The 16,685-nt window shown below is 36.1% G+C and overlaps 5 protein-coding genes and 3 non-coding genes across 8 annotated transcripts; 4 read left to right on the top strand and 4 right to left on the bottom strand.

Annotated features, from left to right (window-relative positions):
• The first annotated feature begins 583 nt into the window (after positions 1–583).
• W03C9.5 (PTK2) lies at positions 584–1,243 on the top strand. Its single transcript, NM_064149.6, has 3 exons — positions 584–649; positions 696–745; positions 794–1,243. The coding sequence occupies exons 1-3, from the start codon at positions 613–615 to the stop codon at positions 944–946; spliced, it is 240 nt and encodes a 79-aa protein (NP_496550.1). The 5' UTR covers positions 584–612; the 3' UTR covers positions 947–1,243.
• On the top strand, positions 1,197–2,605 carry rab-7 (Ras-related protein Rab-7a). The gene is made up of 5 exons (NM_064148.9): positions 1,197–1,342; positions 1,423–1,488; positions 1,535–1,686; positions 1,837–2,044; positions 2,387–2,605. The coding sequence occupies exons 1-5, from the start codon at positions 1,226–1,228 to the stop codon at positions 2,471–2,473; spliced, it is 630 nt and encodes a 209-aa protein (NP_496549.1). The 5' UTR covers positions 1,197–1,225; the 3' UTR covers positions 2,474–2,605.
• Positions 2,606–2,869: 264 nt separating this feature from the next.
• On the bottom strand, positions 2,870–5,760 carry W03C9.2 (uncharacterized protein). Its single transcript, NM_064147.6, has 7 exons — positions 5,674–5,760; positions 5,458–5,625; positions 5,224–5,407; positions 4,258–4,534; positions 3,711–3,899; positions 3,228–3,297; positions 2,870–3,179 (listed from the first exon to the last, which is right to left on the bottom strand). The coding sequence occupies exons 1-7, from the start codon at positions 5,752–5,754 to the stop codon at positions 3,033–3,035; spliced, it is 1,116 nt and encodes a 371-aa protein (NP_496548.2). The 5' UTR covers positions 5,755–5,760; the 3' UTR covers positions 2,870–3,032.
• A 239-nt stretch (positions 5,761–5,999) lies between these two features.
• On the top strand, positions 6,000–7,138 carry W03C9.1 (uncharacterized protein). Its single transcript, NM_064146.6, has 5 exons — positions 6,000–6,237; positions 6,284–6,449; positions 6,498–6,655; positions 6,812–6,911; positions 6,955–7,138. The coding sequence occupies exons 1-5, from the start codon at positions 6,067–6,069 to the stop codon at positions 7,113–7,115; spliced, it is 756 nt and encodes a 251-aa protein (NP_496547.3). The 5' UTR covers positions 6,000–6,066; the 3' UTR covers positions 7,116–7,138.
• A 30-nt stretch (positions 7,139–7,168) lies between these two features.
• Positions 7,169–7,230, bottom strand: W03C9.9. The gene has a single exon (NR_003419.1). It is a non-coding gene; the product is annotated as a small nucleolar RNA W03C9.9 (small nucleolar RNA).
• Positions 7,231–7,388: 158 nt separating this feature from the next.
• On the bottom strand, positions 7,389–13,620 carry W03C9.6 (MFS domain-containing protein). The gene is made up of 8 exons (NM_064145.9): positions 13,539–13,620; positions 13,218–13,369; positions 9,580–9,937; positions 8,795–8,968; positions 8,336–8,618; positions 7,861–8,140; positions 7,711–7,778; positions 7,389–7,660 (listed from the first exon to the last, which is right to left on the bottom strand). Exons 1-8 carry the CDS (start codon positions 13,609–13,611, stop codon positions 7,546–7,548), a joined length of 1,503 nt encoding a protein of 500 aa, NP_496546.2. The 5' UTR covers positions 13,612–13,620; the 3' UTR covers positions 7,389–7,545.
• On the top strand, positions 8,680–8,753 carry W03C9.11. Its single transcript, NR_051773.1, has one exon. It is a non-coding gene; the product is annotated as an Unclassified non-coding RNA W03C9.11 (non-coding RNA).
• On the bottom strand, positions 8,681–8,753 carry W03C9.t1. Its single transcript has one exon. It is a non-coding gene; the product is annotated as a tRNA-Val (tRNA).
• Positions 13,621–16,685: the final 3,065 nt, after the last annotated feature.

Here is a 16,685-nt window from a genome sequence, read left to right as displayed (position 1 = left end):
TAGTTTACACTCAGGAATATTCCTAAGTATAATACCAGGAAACCCCCCGAATACCCAGTCTTTTTCCATTTTCCCAATTTTAATTTTATGTTTTCTGTACTTTTCCTTTCAAAAAGTGCTTCTATTTTTACTATTCAAAGCTGCTCAGCGTGAGCATGCTCATGACTAAGCACGAGAAGCTGAAGCTGAAAAATTAGGGGGATCACTTATTCGGTGGATTTAAAATTTTGAAAATTAAAGTATATATTTTGCTAGTTTAAGCTGTTTGTTTTAAAGCTTTATCTTTAATTTTGAAGTTTTTAATTTTCCTCCCAGTTTTCACCATGAAAAACTAATTTTCTGCTCAAAATCCCCACGAATCACTTTCCATGCTTCGATAATTCCCGTGGTCTCGTCACAAGTGCGCTCTGTCGAACGCGTCGCGGCTCTCGCGGCGCGTGTCTCATCTGGCCATTTCTCCCAGCTGACGGCCCTGTCACGTGCACTTTTTGCCCCTTTTTACACAAAAAATCGCCACTTTTTCAATCTTTTTGTTCTTTTTTTCGTCACCATCACTATCCTCTTTGTCAGAAAATGCGAAACTTTCCATTTTACAGGCGCCCTCACGCGAAAATGGCCGATGCGATTCAAACCGCTCCTAGGTTCACTGGTTGGTTTTTACTCGAAAAAACTGATACAATACTATTTTAATCCAGGGAAAAATCGAGACCCGCAATTATTCACGGTAACCAATCATTACAACGAGGTGAGCTACACATATTTCATTCAAAAAATCGAAAATATTCCATTTCAGGCGGGCACTGGACCGCTCGAAGCTGCCATTTGTAGGCACAATCCGCTGCACGTCGTCTCTGCAGCATTGCGACACCAACATGAAGAATCGCAATGCCCCGATCGGAAGTGGAATCCGTCGGAGAAGATTGTAAAGTACAAGGACATGCAGTAGCTTGTTGGAGGAATTTTATATACTTTTTTTAAAAATTTATTAACCATTTTTCTCATTTTCCCGACATGTATTTTTTTGCTACGGGTCAAATTGTATTTTCGCTTTATGTAATATTTCTAAATAATTTCGTCGTCACAATTTAGTTACTATTTGTTCTTGCGACACAGGTTGAACAATCGCCTGTCTGTATCTTTTTCTTTCTTTTTTTAATCTATAATTCATTTTCTTATCAGTTAATTGATTTTTGCAGCACAACAAAAAGGCTTCCAGTGAACAAAAATGTCGGGAACCAGAAAGAAGGCGCTGCTCAAAGTGATCATTCTCGGAGATTCGGGCGTTGGAAAAACATCTTTGATGAATCAATATGTAAATCGGCGATTTAGTAATCAATATAAGGTTTGTCAATTTTTTTAGAAACTGAAATTTTTGTTTAAACTCAAAATTCTCCCTGAAATATAAACAAATTTCTCCTTCAGGCAACGATTGGAGCCGACTTCCTCACACGCGACGTAAACATTGACGACAGAACCGTCACTCTTCAGGTGAAAAATTATCAAAAATAGACAAAATTTTACACAAAAATTTCAGATCTGGGATACAGCCGGCCAGGAACGTTTCCAATCGCTCGGAGTCGCTTTTTATCGTGGAGCCGATTGCTGTGTGCTGGCTTTTGACGTCACAAATGCCGCCTCGTTCAAATCGCTTGACTCGTGGCGTGACGAGTTTCTGATTCAGGCTAGGTACGGGGAATATTTAGAAAAATCACATTTTTTCTGTAAAAAAACTGAAAAATTCATTATTTTTCTCTAATAAAACGGAAAAATCCACCATTTTTCTCCAAAAAATTCGAAAAATCCACGGTTTTTCTATAAAACTTCAAATTCTTGCAGCCCCCGCGATCCAGACCATTTCCCGTTTGTCCTGCTCGGAAACAAGGTGGATTTGGAGTCACAGCGTGCCGTTTCGTCAAAACGTGCTCAATCTTGGTGCCAGACGAAGGGAAATATTCCGTATTACGAGGTTTCTGCCAAGGAAGCTCTCAACGTTGAAGCCGCATTTTTGGCAATTGCTCGTGATGCGTTGGCTAGAGAATCTCAGGTAAAAATGCGGCGAAATTGGATTTTCCTGTGAAATTAAAAAATGTGAAATTTCGGGCGGAAATTGATTTTTTTGTAATTAAAAACTAGTTATATAGTGAAAATAGCTTTAAAATCGTGAAAAAAGTACGCAGAAATCAAGAAAAACTGCCAAATTTCGGTTGAAAATGGCATAACTTAGCGATTTTGAAGCTAAAAATCAAAGAAATTGGTTAGAAAACTGGTTTTTTCAAAAAATTTGAAAAATCTAAAACTAAATAAATATATCAAAAATATGCTGCGTTTTATGTAAAAATTTGAATTTTTCCAACAAAAAGCAAACTAAAAATTTTAAATTTTTCAGGAAACCAACGATTTCCCAGAGTTTCCCGACCAAATCCGTCTCAACCCAAATCAACAGAACCAGCAGAATTCGGGATGCAATTGTTAACCGTGTGCTGCTCCGCGCAGAGCCCTCTATCTCTATCTGCACAAAATGTATTTTTGACACATTCGATTCAATTCAATTCAATCCACACAACACACATTTCCTCTTCCCTCGTCTCCACTTTCTAAAAATCCCAAAAAATTTGAAAAGAAAATCCCACAGATTACGGTAGTCACCCTTTGCCGGTCCCCAATCACCATCTACTTTTTTTCTGGGAAATTCTTCCGTTATACACACCATTCGATGCCTTCTAGTTTTTCATTTTCACTCAAACTCACTTTTTTTCTTCATTTTTTCTCGTTCCCCCCCCCCCCCCCTGATATATTTGCCATTCATTTGTAAATTTTTACACCGAAATTCTAATTTTTTTTTCGAAATTCAGTTCCCTTCCCAGAAATTATTGCATGTTCTTTTTATATAAATTTAACATCCACACAAGAATGAGCATATATTGTCCGAATTTTAGGCTTTCTAGGATATGTTTTAGGTAAAATTTACAAGTTTTGTGAGTGAGTAGGGTCAATATTTACAGTTTTTTCTTCAATTTTCAACAAGCTGGCTCTCAATTGGCGTCTGGAAGTGGCTGAAACTGGTTGCGGAGGATGTAGTCGCTGAGGCGTTCCTCGCGGAGCAAATCGCGATCCAAATGTGGACGATACGTGTGTGGATACAGTTGAAGACGAATCTCGTACAGGAAATTGTCCAGAGCCTGAAAACCCGAGATTTTTTTGGAAATTGTGGGGATTTTCCTGAAAACCTTGTAGCAGAACGCGGCTTCTCCCTTGCACTTGCCGCAACGCTGGTCGAAGCAAAGAATACACTCGAATCTGGAAAAATTAAACAAATTGCATATTTTTGGTGGAAATTAAATAGAAAATCCATTAAAAGAACAATTTTCGCTGAAATTTTATGGAAAATTGTCTCGAATTTTATTTTTTTTAATTTAAAAAAAATTTTAAAATTTTTCTACGGGAATTTCAATATTTAAAAGTATACATAATTTTTTTTTCTCAGAGAATTTTATAAAAATTCCAAAAAAAAATTAAATTTGCACCGAAATCTTGTAAATGTTTTTTTTAAAAATTCACATAACCGAAAATACGAAACTTTTTTCACGATTTTCTTAAAAATAGGCGAAAACTGAATTTTTGATTGAAAAAATTCCGAAATTTCCTCAAAAAATCCGATTTTAACTCGTTTTTGACGAATTTTCAGTGATTTTTCTCATTTTCTCCCTTACGATTCTTCATTATGATCGCATTCCTGACGTTTTCTCTTCTTATTCCCGATTTTCTCTTCCGAAGATCCCTTTGAAGATGAGCTATTTGCTCCGAGAGCTCCCGGAATCAACAAATTTCGCATTGCCATTGGCCAAAGTGAGCTCTCCTGTTCGAGTGGCTTGATGTGGCGGAAGCTTTTTGAAATATTTCTGAAAATTCGTTAATTTGAAAATTTTGTTTGAAAATGTTCTGATTTTTCAGGTTTTGAGTGAATTTTTCGATTTTTTTAAGCGAAAAATTCGAAATTTCTTCTATTTTTCATGAAAAATCCCTCAAAAACATACATTTTTAACAATAAAAAAACTAAAATTTCGGATTTTTTGAGGGAAAAATTCGAAATCTGTTCGATTTTTCCATTAAGCGTACGAATATTCATAAAAATTATGGAAAATTAGTTTTTTTTTCAAATTTTCCATGAAAATCCCATCAAAAATTGATTTTTTCGATTTTTCAATCAATAAATTCGAATTTTCTTCACATTTCACCATCAATTTCTGATATACTAACGCGACAAAAGCCTGCGCAAAAACGGATCCAATAGTGCCGGCGAGTTCCTGTGACGAATCGGACATTTTCGCCTGTGGGCTCATCAGACAAATGCACAAAATTCGGCCCAAAATCCGATGGTCCAGGCTGACGCAGAGGCCTTTGTCGAGAAGTCGAATCAAATGATTTCCGTCCAAATGACCGATATTTGTAGACATTAGGAAACGCTCACAGTTGGTGAGAAGTGGTTCACTGTGGAAATGTGAAAGCATATCCAGGACGGGGACGATGCTTGACACTGAAAATTTGCGATTTTTTAAGTGAAAATTTTATTTTTTTGCTACAAAATACCTGAAAATAGCCCAAAATTTGATAAAACCACAAAAAAAACCACGCGAATTTTGAATTCCCTCAAAAATGAGTGCTGCAACCAATCAGCGATGAGCTCCGCCCACAGCTAATCGCTGATTGGTTGCAGATCTCATTTTGGTGGCAATTCAAAAATTCATCCAATTTTGAGCCTTTTTAGCTGAAGTAGCGTGTATTTTAATTGAAAAAAATAAATTTTAGGCCATTTTTCCATAATTTTAATATTTTTGCGTAAGAAACTGATTTTTAAACCTAGTTTTAAAAAAAAATTATTTTCTTGCTATTTTTCAATGAAATGTGCAGAAAAATCTCTATTAACTATAAAAAGAATCAATTATGAGCTATTTTTAGTTGAAAATCAAACAAATTTGTCTTTTTTTTTTAGCTAAAATCTGTTGAAAAATAGCGTCAAAATCCATTTCTCACATACATAGTTTCTCAAAAAAAAATCAACTCAAAAGTGCAATCTGAGCCTTTTTTTAATTGTAAATGCCAAAAAATTGAAATTTTCTCCGATATATTGCAAAATTCGATCAAAATCCAATATTTCCTGCTGAAATTCCAGTGATTTTCCAACATTTTTCCAATTTTCGCTCCAAAAAATCCTAAAAATATTACAAGTGAGAGGTGTTGGGCGAATCCCGTAAAGCGATGGGCACACCGAGTCCAGAAACGCGTGGAAATTTCTGGAAATGATCGGCGATTGGAAGCGGTGACTGCAATCCTCGTGCGGTGCCGCAACACTTTCCGGAGCCGAAATCCACGTGGATTTGCAGTTTGTCGAGAATTCCACGTAGCTGAGCTGTAAAAAATTCACTTTAATTCTGAAAAATCACTTTAAAAAACACTTACGCCATCGAATTTCTCAAAATAAGCGCAACTCGGGACGAGCTCCTTCAAATCGACGAAAAAATTCACTGAAACTTCAGATTTTTCCGGATTTTCTTGATTTTCCAGACATTTTGTGATGAGTGTGATGCGAAATTGTCGATTTTGCGACTGCTCGTGATAGTTGACAGCCTGAAAATAGGAAAATTTTGGGTTTTCAGTTTTCTTGTCGATTTTTACTTTTTGCAACGGAATTTTCGCTTCATCCAGCGTATTCATGAGCTCAGAGGTAACACAGAGTGAGCACGTGTTCCATGTCATCTGAAAAGTGCAAAAAACTTGAAAAATTTAGTGAAAAAGAAAGGAAAATGGATAAAAAATAAAAATTTGCGCCCAACGATGCTCCGAAATAACAGCGGAGCATCGTAGCGTGTGTTGTTTAGCGTAAATAATAAATCATTTGAAAATTCAAAATTCATTAAAAAAAAGAAAGAAGAAAATCGTGAAAACCACAGAAAAAAACAAGGAAAAAGATTTTAATATTATCAACAAAAAAAAAACAAAGTGTTAAAAAAATTTATTTCTAATTCCAAACATCTCTCGAACCTTCGATTCAATTCTTCTACAACAAAAATGCAGCAAGATCAGTTTTTTCTAATCGTAACTTTCCCATTTCTCGTTACAAGTTTCGCACTCGTCTCGTGCCTGAAAACGGCTTGGAAGTTTAAGGGATCTGCTGACCCCTCAGAAGCTTACACAAAAACTTTGCCAGTCGCTGTGAAACCGAAAAAAGACGAGAAGAAGGTAAGTGCGCTCTAGTGCTAATGGGTGGCAAATTCAAATTTCTCAGATAAAACCAGGAAAAACTGTGAAAAAAGTCGATGGAAAGGACAAAAAGGCGAAGAAACTTTCGAAATTTTTCGTTTTCAATCACGGAAAAGACGAGGATTTGAAAACCGCGGTCGGTAGCGAACCCACGTTGGATTCCACACAAGAATCGATCACTGAGGACGACGGCAAGTGCGCCCCATTGAGAACCATCCCGCGAAATTCAAATTTTCCAGAACACGAGTCACCTCTCAGTGATAACTACAAGTTCAGTGATGACGAGAAGCTCGACGGACTGCAAATTCTGCCGTCTCCGCCGCCGAAATACGTGGAAAAACTGAGATCTCGTGTGCGACAAACTCGGCGTGGCAAGAAGAGCCCACAGGACTACTATGTACGTGTAAAATCGTGTAAAATTAACTTTAAGTATAAGTATATTGAGTTTGAATTGAGTTTGAAAAAAAAAATGTGGGTCCCACCACGAAAAGCTACAGTAACCTGAGCTGAATTCAAATTTCTTGATCAAAATCCGAAATATTTTAAATTTCAGTGCACCGACGAAGAAGATTCGCTATTCGATGTCCCATCCCTGAAGATTGACCCGGCAACCCTAAAATCTTCCCGATCAAGCATTCCGCTGAATATTCAAGGTACATACAGTAATCCATATACATCCACATCTCTATATATCAGACTCCCGTTTGCTCCGCCTCAACCAAGATCGCCTCGCCTTCAAAAAAAGCCACACAGTGTACCCTCATTCTGCAATCTCGCCGCACTCGAATCGCATGCATCGTTCCGAATCGCGTTCTTCCCGAGAGTCGGAACCAACTACTATCTCACAGAGATCTTGAGAAATCAATAAAGTTGTCTTGATTTCAACGAAAAAGTGTTAAAAGTGTAAAAAGCCTCAGCTAATGAAATCACCTCACCAACAGTCAGTGATATGCTCAATTGATCATCAACGGCAAAGCGGCGGGGGGGGGGGGGTCGAACCCGCGGCGTGTTTCACGGCCGCGCAGCCGCTACCCGCCTGCGCCACAACGGTGTCACCGAAATTGAACGACAAGGCATTGACAAGAGAGCGGCACGAGGAGGAGTGTGCCGAGCAGAAATATCCAAAAATACAAATAATTAAATTTTATTCATCGCATTAAAAACAAATTAAGAGCACAGAAAAATACAGAAATAGACCCGAATATCTCATCAAATTGAAATACAAAAAAAACGTGATAAAATTCAAAAAACGTTCGCAACAAATTTTCGAAAAAAAATCTTCCACTTTTACGAATACTGCCGAAGCCTCGAGAAATTCGCAATCCAATAAATCGATCCAAGTGCCACGACAATTCCATTGATGGTCCAAAGTGTCTCAAAACCGGAATACGTGTAAACTCCGCTGAAAATCAAAGAAATTTGCGCGTAAGATGCGGTGTTTCAGGTACTTACGACGAGTAAATTGGTCCCAGAATGAGAATAACGTCCTCTGCGACGATCATGGCTCCTTGCATTACGCTCTACAAAAGGTATGGTTTTAAAAAAGAAAGTATTAAAAAAATAATGTTCGTTTATTTTTTCCAATATTTTTGAAGCCCTTACCTGATTAATAGGTCCCAGAGTTTTCGAGTAGATCGCATCGAGAGCCACCGACGAGAGCGGGATCCCAATTCCCATGACAACAGCGATCACAATGAGCAAAAGCGGAGCCGCCGGAGCATATGATGTGTCACACCAGCTATAGGTCGTCGAGTTACAGCCAACATCGGCTAGGGCGTTGTAAGGGGGAACTGGATTGCTCACAGGTGTCCATGGATAGGTGAATACGTACATTGACATGAAGATTACCAAACCTATGAGGAACGCGATGCGTTGTTGGAGGCTGGAAAATGAGAAATGGGTCTTGCCGCGAAAAGGCTATATCTCGAGATATCTCGCTTGTCTCTGGGTTTATCAAAAACTTTTAACTACGGAAGTATTCCTTATTTCTTTGCCTACAATTTTGTAGTTAAAAATTTTTTCGCTAACTTCAAAAATAACCGAGATAATGATAATTAATGCCAAGTAGTAGACTTACAAATTGCCGAGATTGCAGAAAAAGTAGAGCCCGGCGACAATAACGGCTAGAATTCCGACTGCTCCAAGTGTTATCGACATGGCGAGCACAGTTTTTGCACCTGACCAGCCGTAATTTGTCATGAAAATTACAGAGGTTAACGTGGTGAGCGTGACGACTGAAAGTGTCGCGTTCATTTTCTGGATCCAACACAAAACGACGATTCGCCAGTTCAGATTCATTTGAGAAACCTTTTCGATTCTCGATTTGACTCCAGCGATCGTAAGGAATGATTGATTTTTCTCTGGAATTTTTTTGTTTTTTAAGAAAAACTACAGTAAGCCGATGAAAAAACGGCAAAACCATAGGTCCTGGCCGGGATCGAACCGGCGGCCTACTGCGTGTAAAGCAGACGTGATAACCACTACACCACAGGACCGGTGTGTCGGCGCCTCCCACAAAGCGGTTACAAAGACTCACTCATGTCGGATTTTGCACGGCGTGGCAGTTCTTTCAAACAGCATTTGATGATGGTGATGGAGATGAAATTGGTTGCGGCGGCAACCCAAACCGGCGCCGAATAAATGTGGAATTTGACGTTTGGGAAGATTTCCCATCCCGGATAGTGAATCGATGAGAATGCAGCTTGGATTACTGTAGAAATCGATAAAATCACGTGAAAATCATAAATTTATTTTTTTTCTAATTGAAAAATATTGTTTTAAATTAAATTAAACCAATTCACCTCTTCAACTGTGAAATACCACGATTGTTCAAGTTCTCTAGACTCCTATCACGACCGAAAAATTTTCAGCTACCGTACCCCGAGGGTACTGTAGTTGAAATGTTTCGATCGTGGCAGGACCCAGTGAAGGTAATTTTGTGTTATTTTCACAATATTTCGCACAAATTCTGGATTATTAAATCTAAGACACTTATTTCGATAGTTTTTATTTTAAAAAATCGACTTGTGTCCTAAAAACCAAAAATCGCGATTTCTAGGCCATCAAGTTTTAATTTCAAACTGCTATAACTTGGTGTAAAAATTTAATTTCCAAAATTTGAGAAAATCATTGTACTCGTCGCAAAAATTTGCACCGAAATGACTTATTTAATTCTGGTGGCCTAGAAACACGAATTTTTTGAATTTCTAGGCCACCAACTTCAAACCGGTATAACTTGCTTGAAAATTGATATTTTTTGCCGGTTGAAAAACCAACTGAGTTCAAATTTTGATATGTTTTCAAATAAAAATGAAAACTAACTTGGTCCGACAATAATCGAGATCATCGTGGCCGCGTTCAATCCGGAATAGGCCTGCGGACGATCTTCATGCCTAGAAATCGCAGCAACATAGGCGCGAAGAATTGTGGAACTGCTCGAAGCAACTCCAAACAGAATATAACACAAGGCCATCACATATCTCCGTCCACTACCGAACATTTCGACGCATAGGTAGAGTAGGCAGGCACCGAAGGCGATAAACCGTCCGGCGATCAGAGGAATTTGGAATGATTGAAATCGATGGCACCAGATTGCGAAGACAAGTGCCGAAATGGCGTGGAAGAGTTTTGACGCGGCCGTGGCGTTTCCGAAGAATTGTGCGTCGGCTTCCTTGTCGATCTGCAAGGCTATTCTGTTTGTCAGTTTATATCTTGGTTCAAGCCAAAGCCTGAGCCTAAGCCTAAGACTAAGCCTAACCTCTTAAAAAGTTACAAGAAGGTTTTTCCTTGCGCTTGGAGCGCAAAAGAAAAGAAAAAGAGCTATTTAGACTTAGGGTGCCCAGCTGGAATAAAATATAGGAAATCCTTATGACACACTTAAGCCTAAGGGCCCGAAAAACATACTAGGATGCCCAACTGGAATAAAATATTGGAAATCCTTATGACACACCGGCGGTATGGCGCGGCTTAAGCCTAAATAGCCACTTTTATCAAAATACATTTGAGCTCTGCTCGCGTTTTACTCTAACTTCTCAGGCAACTCAAAAGTAGTCTGTGGATATTTTTCAGAAATCTGAATAAAGATTATCACTAAGAAACTTGGAAATTTTGTAATATTTGAAGGGATGCGAGCAATCTCTACATATTTGCGATCAACCTTTGGAGATTTTTTTTCTTAGTGAAGTTATAGAATGCCAATATTCAAATTCCTATCTCATGGGAAGAAAAGTTCAAATTCTGTACCTGCGTATTATTTTTTACAACTCCGTTCTTTCCACAAGAAAGGCCTTCTTCCCATGAGATAGGAATTCAAATATCGGCAGCATTCATAGGTACAGAATTTGAACCTTTCTTCACATGAGATAAACATTTTATATCGATCAAATTAACCCTCAAGTAAAGTGGGACCTTTGATGAATATAATCATTCTGATGATATTTAATTCCGATGATTAATCCATTTTTCTTTCTCTCACACTTATGAACTAAAATGATTACTAAATTAAGGCGGGATATTCTAAGGTGTGATAACATATGATATTTATTTTTAAATTTAAATAAAGTTTTTTTTAAATTTTTGCTAAAAAACGAATAGTTTACAACCGCCTCGCTCAAATGTATTTTGATAAAAGTGGCTATTTAGGCTTAAGCCGCGCCATACCGCCGGTGTGTCATAAGGATTTCCAATATTTTATTCCAGTTGGGCATCCTAGTATGTTTTTCGGGCCCTTAGGCTTAAGTGTGTCATAAGGATTTCCTATATTTTATTCCAGCTGGGCACCCTAAGTCTAAATAGCTCTTTTTCTTTTCTTTTGCGCTCCAAGCGCAAGGAAAAACCTTCTTGTAACTTTTTAAGAGGGTTTCACATATTTTATTAAAATCGGGGCGAAGCCCTGATTTTAAATCCATATTGTTTTTGTTTTTGTCTTCCACTATCCCTGCAAATAGGAAAGAGAATGTGTTCTTTCTGATAAAGTATTTAAAAATCATCTTAAAATCTTGAAAACTGAGAGCAGGAGGTAATATAATGTGTGTCTCCCTGTGGGTGGGGTGGCGATGTGTTGGCATCCAACCCTTCAACGAACTGTATCTCCCGCCTGTATCTCCCTTCAAAGTGAGAATTGGGTTACAAAAATTTGAGGGAATATGAAAAAAGGTGTGAGGATTTCAAAAATATTATTGTTGAAACACCAGACCAAACCACTTTTTCTGGGCAAGAGGCAGAAAATTAATTTTTTGAAAAATTTCAAACTGGCACAAAATTTTTTCAAAAACAAATTTTCAAAAATTTTTTGATAGATTCCATTTTTATCAATATTGTTCATTGAACACAGAAAAGAAAACAAAGATTCATCAAAAAATGAGTGAAAAATCGCAAAAATTCGAAAAAATCAGTGCTGAAAAACTCGATTTTTTGGCGGTGCTGAAAAAAATTTTCACTAAAATTTTTTTGAAACTTAGTTTTTCGGATTTAGCGTCAAATTTTAAATCTATATAAAAAAACAAAATTAAAATTGATCTCAGATTGAGTGAATAATAAACGCTCAAAGTTGAAAAATGAACAACGCAAAAACGGCAGTAACTTGCTTCAAGGTCGGTTATCTCAGTGAGTTTTCACTCAATTTTCGAAATTTTTTTGCTCTATCGCTTTAGAAATATTTGTAATTTCATTTTTTTTTTCTCAAAATCAAAATATCTCAAACGACCGCCATCCTACGAGAAGGGAAAAAAAAAGTTTTTGGAAAAAAAATCAAAAATTTTTTTTCTGCCTCGCTTTTCAAAATGAAAAAATCACTTTTTCGGAATAATTTTTACTTTAAAATGTACCTACGATCTTTTTATACAACAATTTCACCTTGGAACCAAAGATTTCTCAAAGACAACAGCGCACGAAGCGGTGGTTTGCGAAAAAACACGAAAAAAACACACCGAAGTGGGAGGGGGGAGGTCAAAATTGCGAATTTGACTTTGGAGCTCTCTAAAAGAGCTCATAGCTGATGGATCTGGATGATTTGTATGTTTTTCGACGCATCTCGTCGAGTACTATAAACTGCTAAAAAATCTCGTAAAAATCGCAAAAACTCGAATTTTCCTGCAAAAAAAAGAGGCGAAAAATGAGAAAAAAAACGTGATTTTTGGAGGATACTCGAAAATACTCTTCATATCTCGGCTCAAAGAGCTCCAATCTTTCTGAAATAAAGCATACAGAGGTGGGGCAAGTTTCTTGAAGAGACAGCAAACCGCATCAAAATCCATCCACCCACCGTCAAGTTACACGCGCGTTTTCAGAGCGAACGAAAAACAGGGCATAAAAAAATTTAGACGCCCGCACCCGGACTCGAACTTTTGTCGGATTTTGAAGCTTAATATCTCGGCTCCTGTAAATCGAAATTGGCTCAAAATTCACAAGAAAACTTATTTCACTGCCGTCCTCCTGTCATTAAATTTTCGTGAGCTTAGGGAGAAAACTGACAAAACGCCAAACTTTCAAATTTTAAAAAATAGTTGAGGGTCATTTTGAAAACACCTTAAGCTCCATAACTCGGCGAGTTTCGATGGAATCAATTTGAAATTTTACACGGAAGCTTCTTAGTGGCCTATACGTCTCTGTGTTAAATTTCGCTTTGATCGGCCAACGGGAACACTTTGAAAAATGAAAAAACGCTGTAATCCTAACCCTAAATAGCGTCAGTGGGGGAGCTAACGCTAACGCTCCCCCACTGACGCCAAGCCTACGCCTAAGCCTATGCCTAAGACTAAGCCTAAGCCTACGCCTAAGCCTAAGCCTAATCCGAAGTCGAAACCTAAGCCTAGGCATAAACCTAAGCCTAAGCTAAAGCCTAAGCCTATGCCTGAGCCTAAGCCTAAGCTCAAGTCTAAGCCCAAGCTTAGGATTAAGCCTAAGCCAAAGCCTAAGCTTAAGACCAAGCCTAAGCCTACGCCTAGTCCAAGCCTACGCACCTGATTCATATAAGGCCACTCGCTCATTCCGACTACAGTATTCTCGATCGCAGCAATAAACATGACCAGCGACGCGATTACGATGGCTTTTCGGTCTGTAACCATGTCGGTGTCCGATTCACTATCATTACCGTCTTCTTTTGAAGGGACATCTGAAAATTTTGAACTTTTTCGGGGAAAAATTATTTTCTTGGTTTCAAACTTCCTTTTTTTACGATGAAAAAATAAAAATTTCTAAACTTTTTTTGAAATTTTTGACAGAAAATTACTACAGTTGAAATTTCAAAAATTCAACAAAAAATTCGAAGCTCCTTTTCTCACCATCAAAATCCATCTTGCTCATTGAAATCGTGGGAATTTGGAATTTTTCGTCAGGAGCCTGAGCTACAGCCATTTTTTCTTGCTGAAAAAAAATTATTGGTGGCTAAAAAATGTTTACAAAGTTGGAAGAAATATCAATAAACCATAAAAATGCGCAGAAAACGAGATTAAAATTATTATAATCAATCAAGTGGAAACACAAAGAAAGAAAAGAAAACATTGAACTCTTGAGTTTGCCTAAAACAAATTCCCATCGAAAAAATGTTTTGGGAAACTGGAAACATTTTACAGAAATATTACGTCATAGTGATCAAAAATCAATAATAAGATAACATCTCGAATTTCAGAAATCATAAAAATTATTGCAATTTTTCCTGGTTTTGAAGGCGGTTTTTTTAAGTTAAAAAAATTTAAAAATTGTAATTTCAAGTGGCAAGTGTCAAGTGTTTGGAACAAAGAGACAAAAAAAAGGAAAAATGTTTCGAATTCTTCCAAAAAAAAAAGTACAAGTAAGTAAGTATTTCGGGCGGTGCGTTTTTATAGACCCATAGATATTCGGTGTTTACAAAAAGGTCGTTGTGGGTGTCCAAATTTGACGTGGTGAGGTGATCGTTAAAAATGTTTTTTTTTTGGTAAAAATTCAATAGCCCACATCATTTTTTTTCTAAATATTTTCTCAACTTGCCAAAATTATAAAATATCAGTTAAAACTTGGGTAACCAAAAATAAATTAAAAACTTTTTTTTAATTAACAAAAACCAAAGTTCAGTATTAAAAATTTTTTTCGGTGAAGTTCTGAACCAGATTACGGAAATTAAACAGATTTTATTTAAACATACTAGTTTATTGGAAGTTGAAAAAAATACAATGATCAATTTGGTCAACCTAAAATAATGGGAAAATTTGAAATTTAATTTTTATTCAAATTCTAAAATTTCCCAAATCACATTTTTCTACATTTTAGGCGCGAAATTCAAACAGAGAAAAGAATTTTTGCAAATTTTTTTTCAATTAATAAATAACTAATTTTTTAAAGTTTTGGAGCAAAATTTTAAATTTAATTAATTTGAAGTTAGAAATTAAATTTAAAAAATATTGGTTGAAAATTGGAATTTCAATTAAAAAACTTGCCTCAAAACTCAACGTTCAATTTTTCAAAATAAAAGTTCGACGCCAAATTCCAATTTTAGTTTTGAACCAGTTCTAGGGCGTTTCCGGCAATTGCCGGTTTTGGATATTTCTGCCAAATCGGCAATTCCGGCAATTTCCAGTTTTCAAATTTTTCGGCAAGGATAATAGAAAAGTATGACGAACAAGGTTTGCCACCGTACAAAGTGGTCAAAAATTGTGGGTGGATGGATGATGGAAAAGAGAAATAGAGGGGCAAAAGATAACCGGTTGACAAGGGGGTACGGGACAGGGGGGGATAAATGGAAATGAAACAAGAAAAAGGGCAGAGAGAAAGTGATTGGCATTCTTGTATACAAGGGATGGGGGATCTATAAGACTATGTCAGGTAGTGTGTTTTATATGGGGCCTGTAAAATAGTAGTGGCTCACTGAACAAACTACATACTTGGTTTGTTTCATTGGTATCGGAATAGAAAAATCGACGATTTTTTGTTGTGAGGGAATATATACCTTTAACATTTTTTTCTATTTTTCACCCAGATGCAAAATTAAAAAAAAAATTTTTTTCAAGTTTTCAGAGAACACAATTTCGGCGGGAAATTTAGATTTTCAGATAAAATTTTTTGGCGGGGAATTAAAATTTTTTAGAAAAAATACAAACCTTTAAAGTGTTGGAATATGACTATTTTAAACATAAAAAAGTTTTTTAAAATGATATTTGAACATTTTAACACAATAAAAAAAGTTTTCAATCAATTCCCCATTACTCCACATTTAACAAAAGACCATCAGGATCAAAAGATTCAATGCGGAAGTTTTTTGATCTTTTCAATTCAATCATTTCGAGTTCAGAATGAAAATTGAGAAATGTTTTTTTTTCTGATTCCATCAAATCATTTTATTTGTCTGATAGAAGACGCATTATAAAAAGTATCTCTGCGGTGGTGAGAAAGATTAAAATGTTATCAACTAACGAAATGTAGATAAAATTATGCTAATTAATTTGATAATTGGTAAGATTTTTTATACACATTTGAAGTTTGAAAATTGGAATTCTGAAACTACAAAATACAATGAAAAATGAAAACAATACACTATCATCATCATTTTGGGAAACCAATACACAAATGTTCTTATTCACCGTTTTCCCACAGCGGTTTTCCAGACAATTCTGAATTTAAAATTCTTTGTTTAAATGTTTCCCATTCGCCTAACAAATTGTATGACAATCTAGGGATAACAGAAATTTTTTTGTTTTTTTCAACATGTCTATTGACTTTACGAGTTAAAGGATTAATAGAAAGCATCATAGGGACAAAAACAACGGGAAAATGAAAAACAAAGACATATGTTAAAACAGAAAATTTAGGCTAGAAAATTTCATACTAATAATACATAATAGTTGTTCCAAAAAAGCATGGGAAAAAATTGCTTTCTGATGTCAGAATTAATGAAGAAGCTATATTAAGCTAAATTTCTAAATTTAAAGTGTTACCCTAAATTGTAAAATTTTAGTAGTTTAACAGGGAGATCAAAGTTTTTTTGCAACATTGAAATTTTTCAGCGATCATTTGAAGACCAATAATCTGCAAACCAAAGTACAGTTCAAAACTACAAACTACAATGTTCTTTAGTGTTTCAATTATGTAGTTTTTTGTTAGGAAGTTTAGATAGTCAAGTTTGACATTTATTGAGAATTTAAAAAAAATTTAAGTTGAACATTTTTTTGAATGATTTATTTTTGTAATAAAAATTAACTATAAAATTGAAACTTTAAAAAGAATTGTAAAAATGCAATAAATCAGCAATCGGATTTGTTTGAAAGATTTCACAAATCATAAAGCTAGAAAAAAAACACTTTTTAAGTTTCGTGATAAAAATTGGATGACCAATAAATCAAAAATCTGATCAAAATCTGAAAAGAAAAGTTTCACGTAGTGCCAGGCTGTCCCATTACGGTTTGATCTACAAAAAATGTGGGAATTTTTTGCCCAAAAAAGTGTGACGTCAGCACGGT

Source organism: Caenorhabditis elegans, chromosome II (genome assembly GCF_000002985.6).
Source record: "Caenorhabditis elegans chromosome II".
Taxonomy (NCBI): domain Eukaryota; kingdom Metazoa; phylum Nematoda; class Chromadorea; order Rhabditida; family Rhabditidae; genus Caenorhabditis; species Caenorhabditis elegans.
The sequence above is the reverse complement of the archived record's forward strand: the minus strand, read 5'-3'. Positions and strand labels throughout refer to the sequence as shown.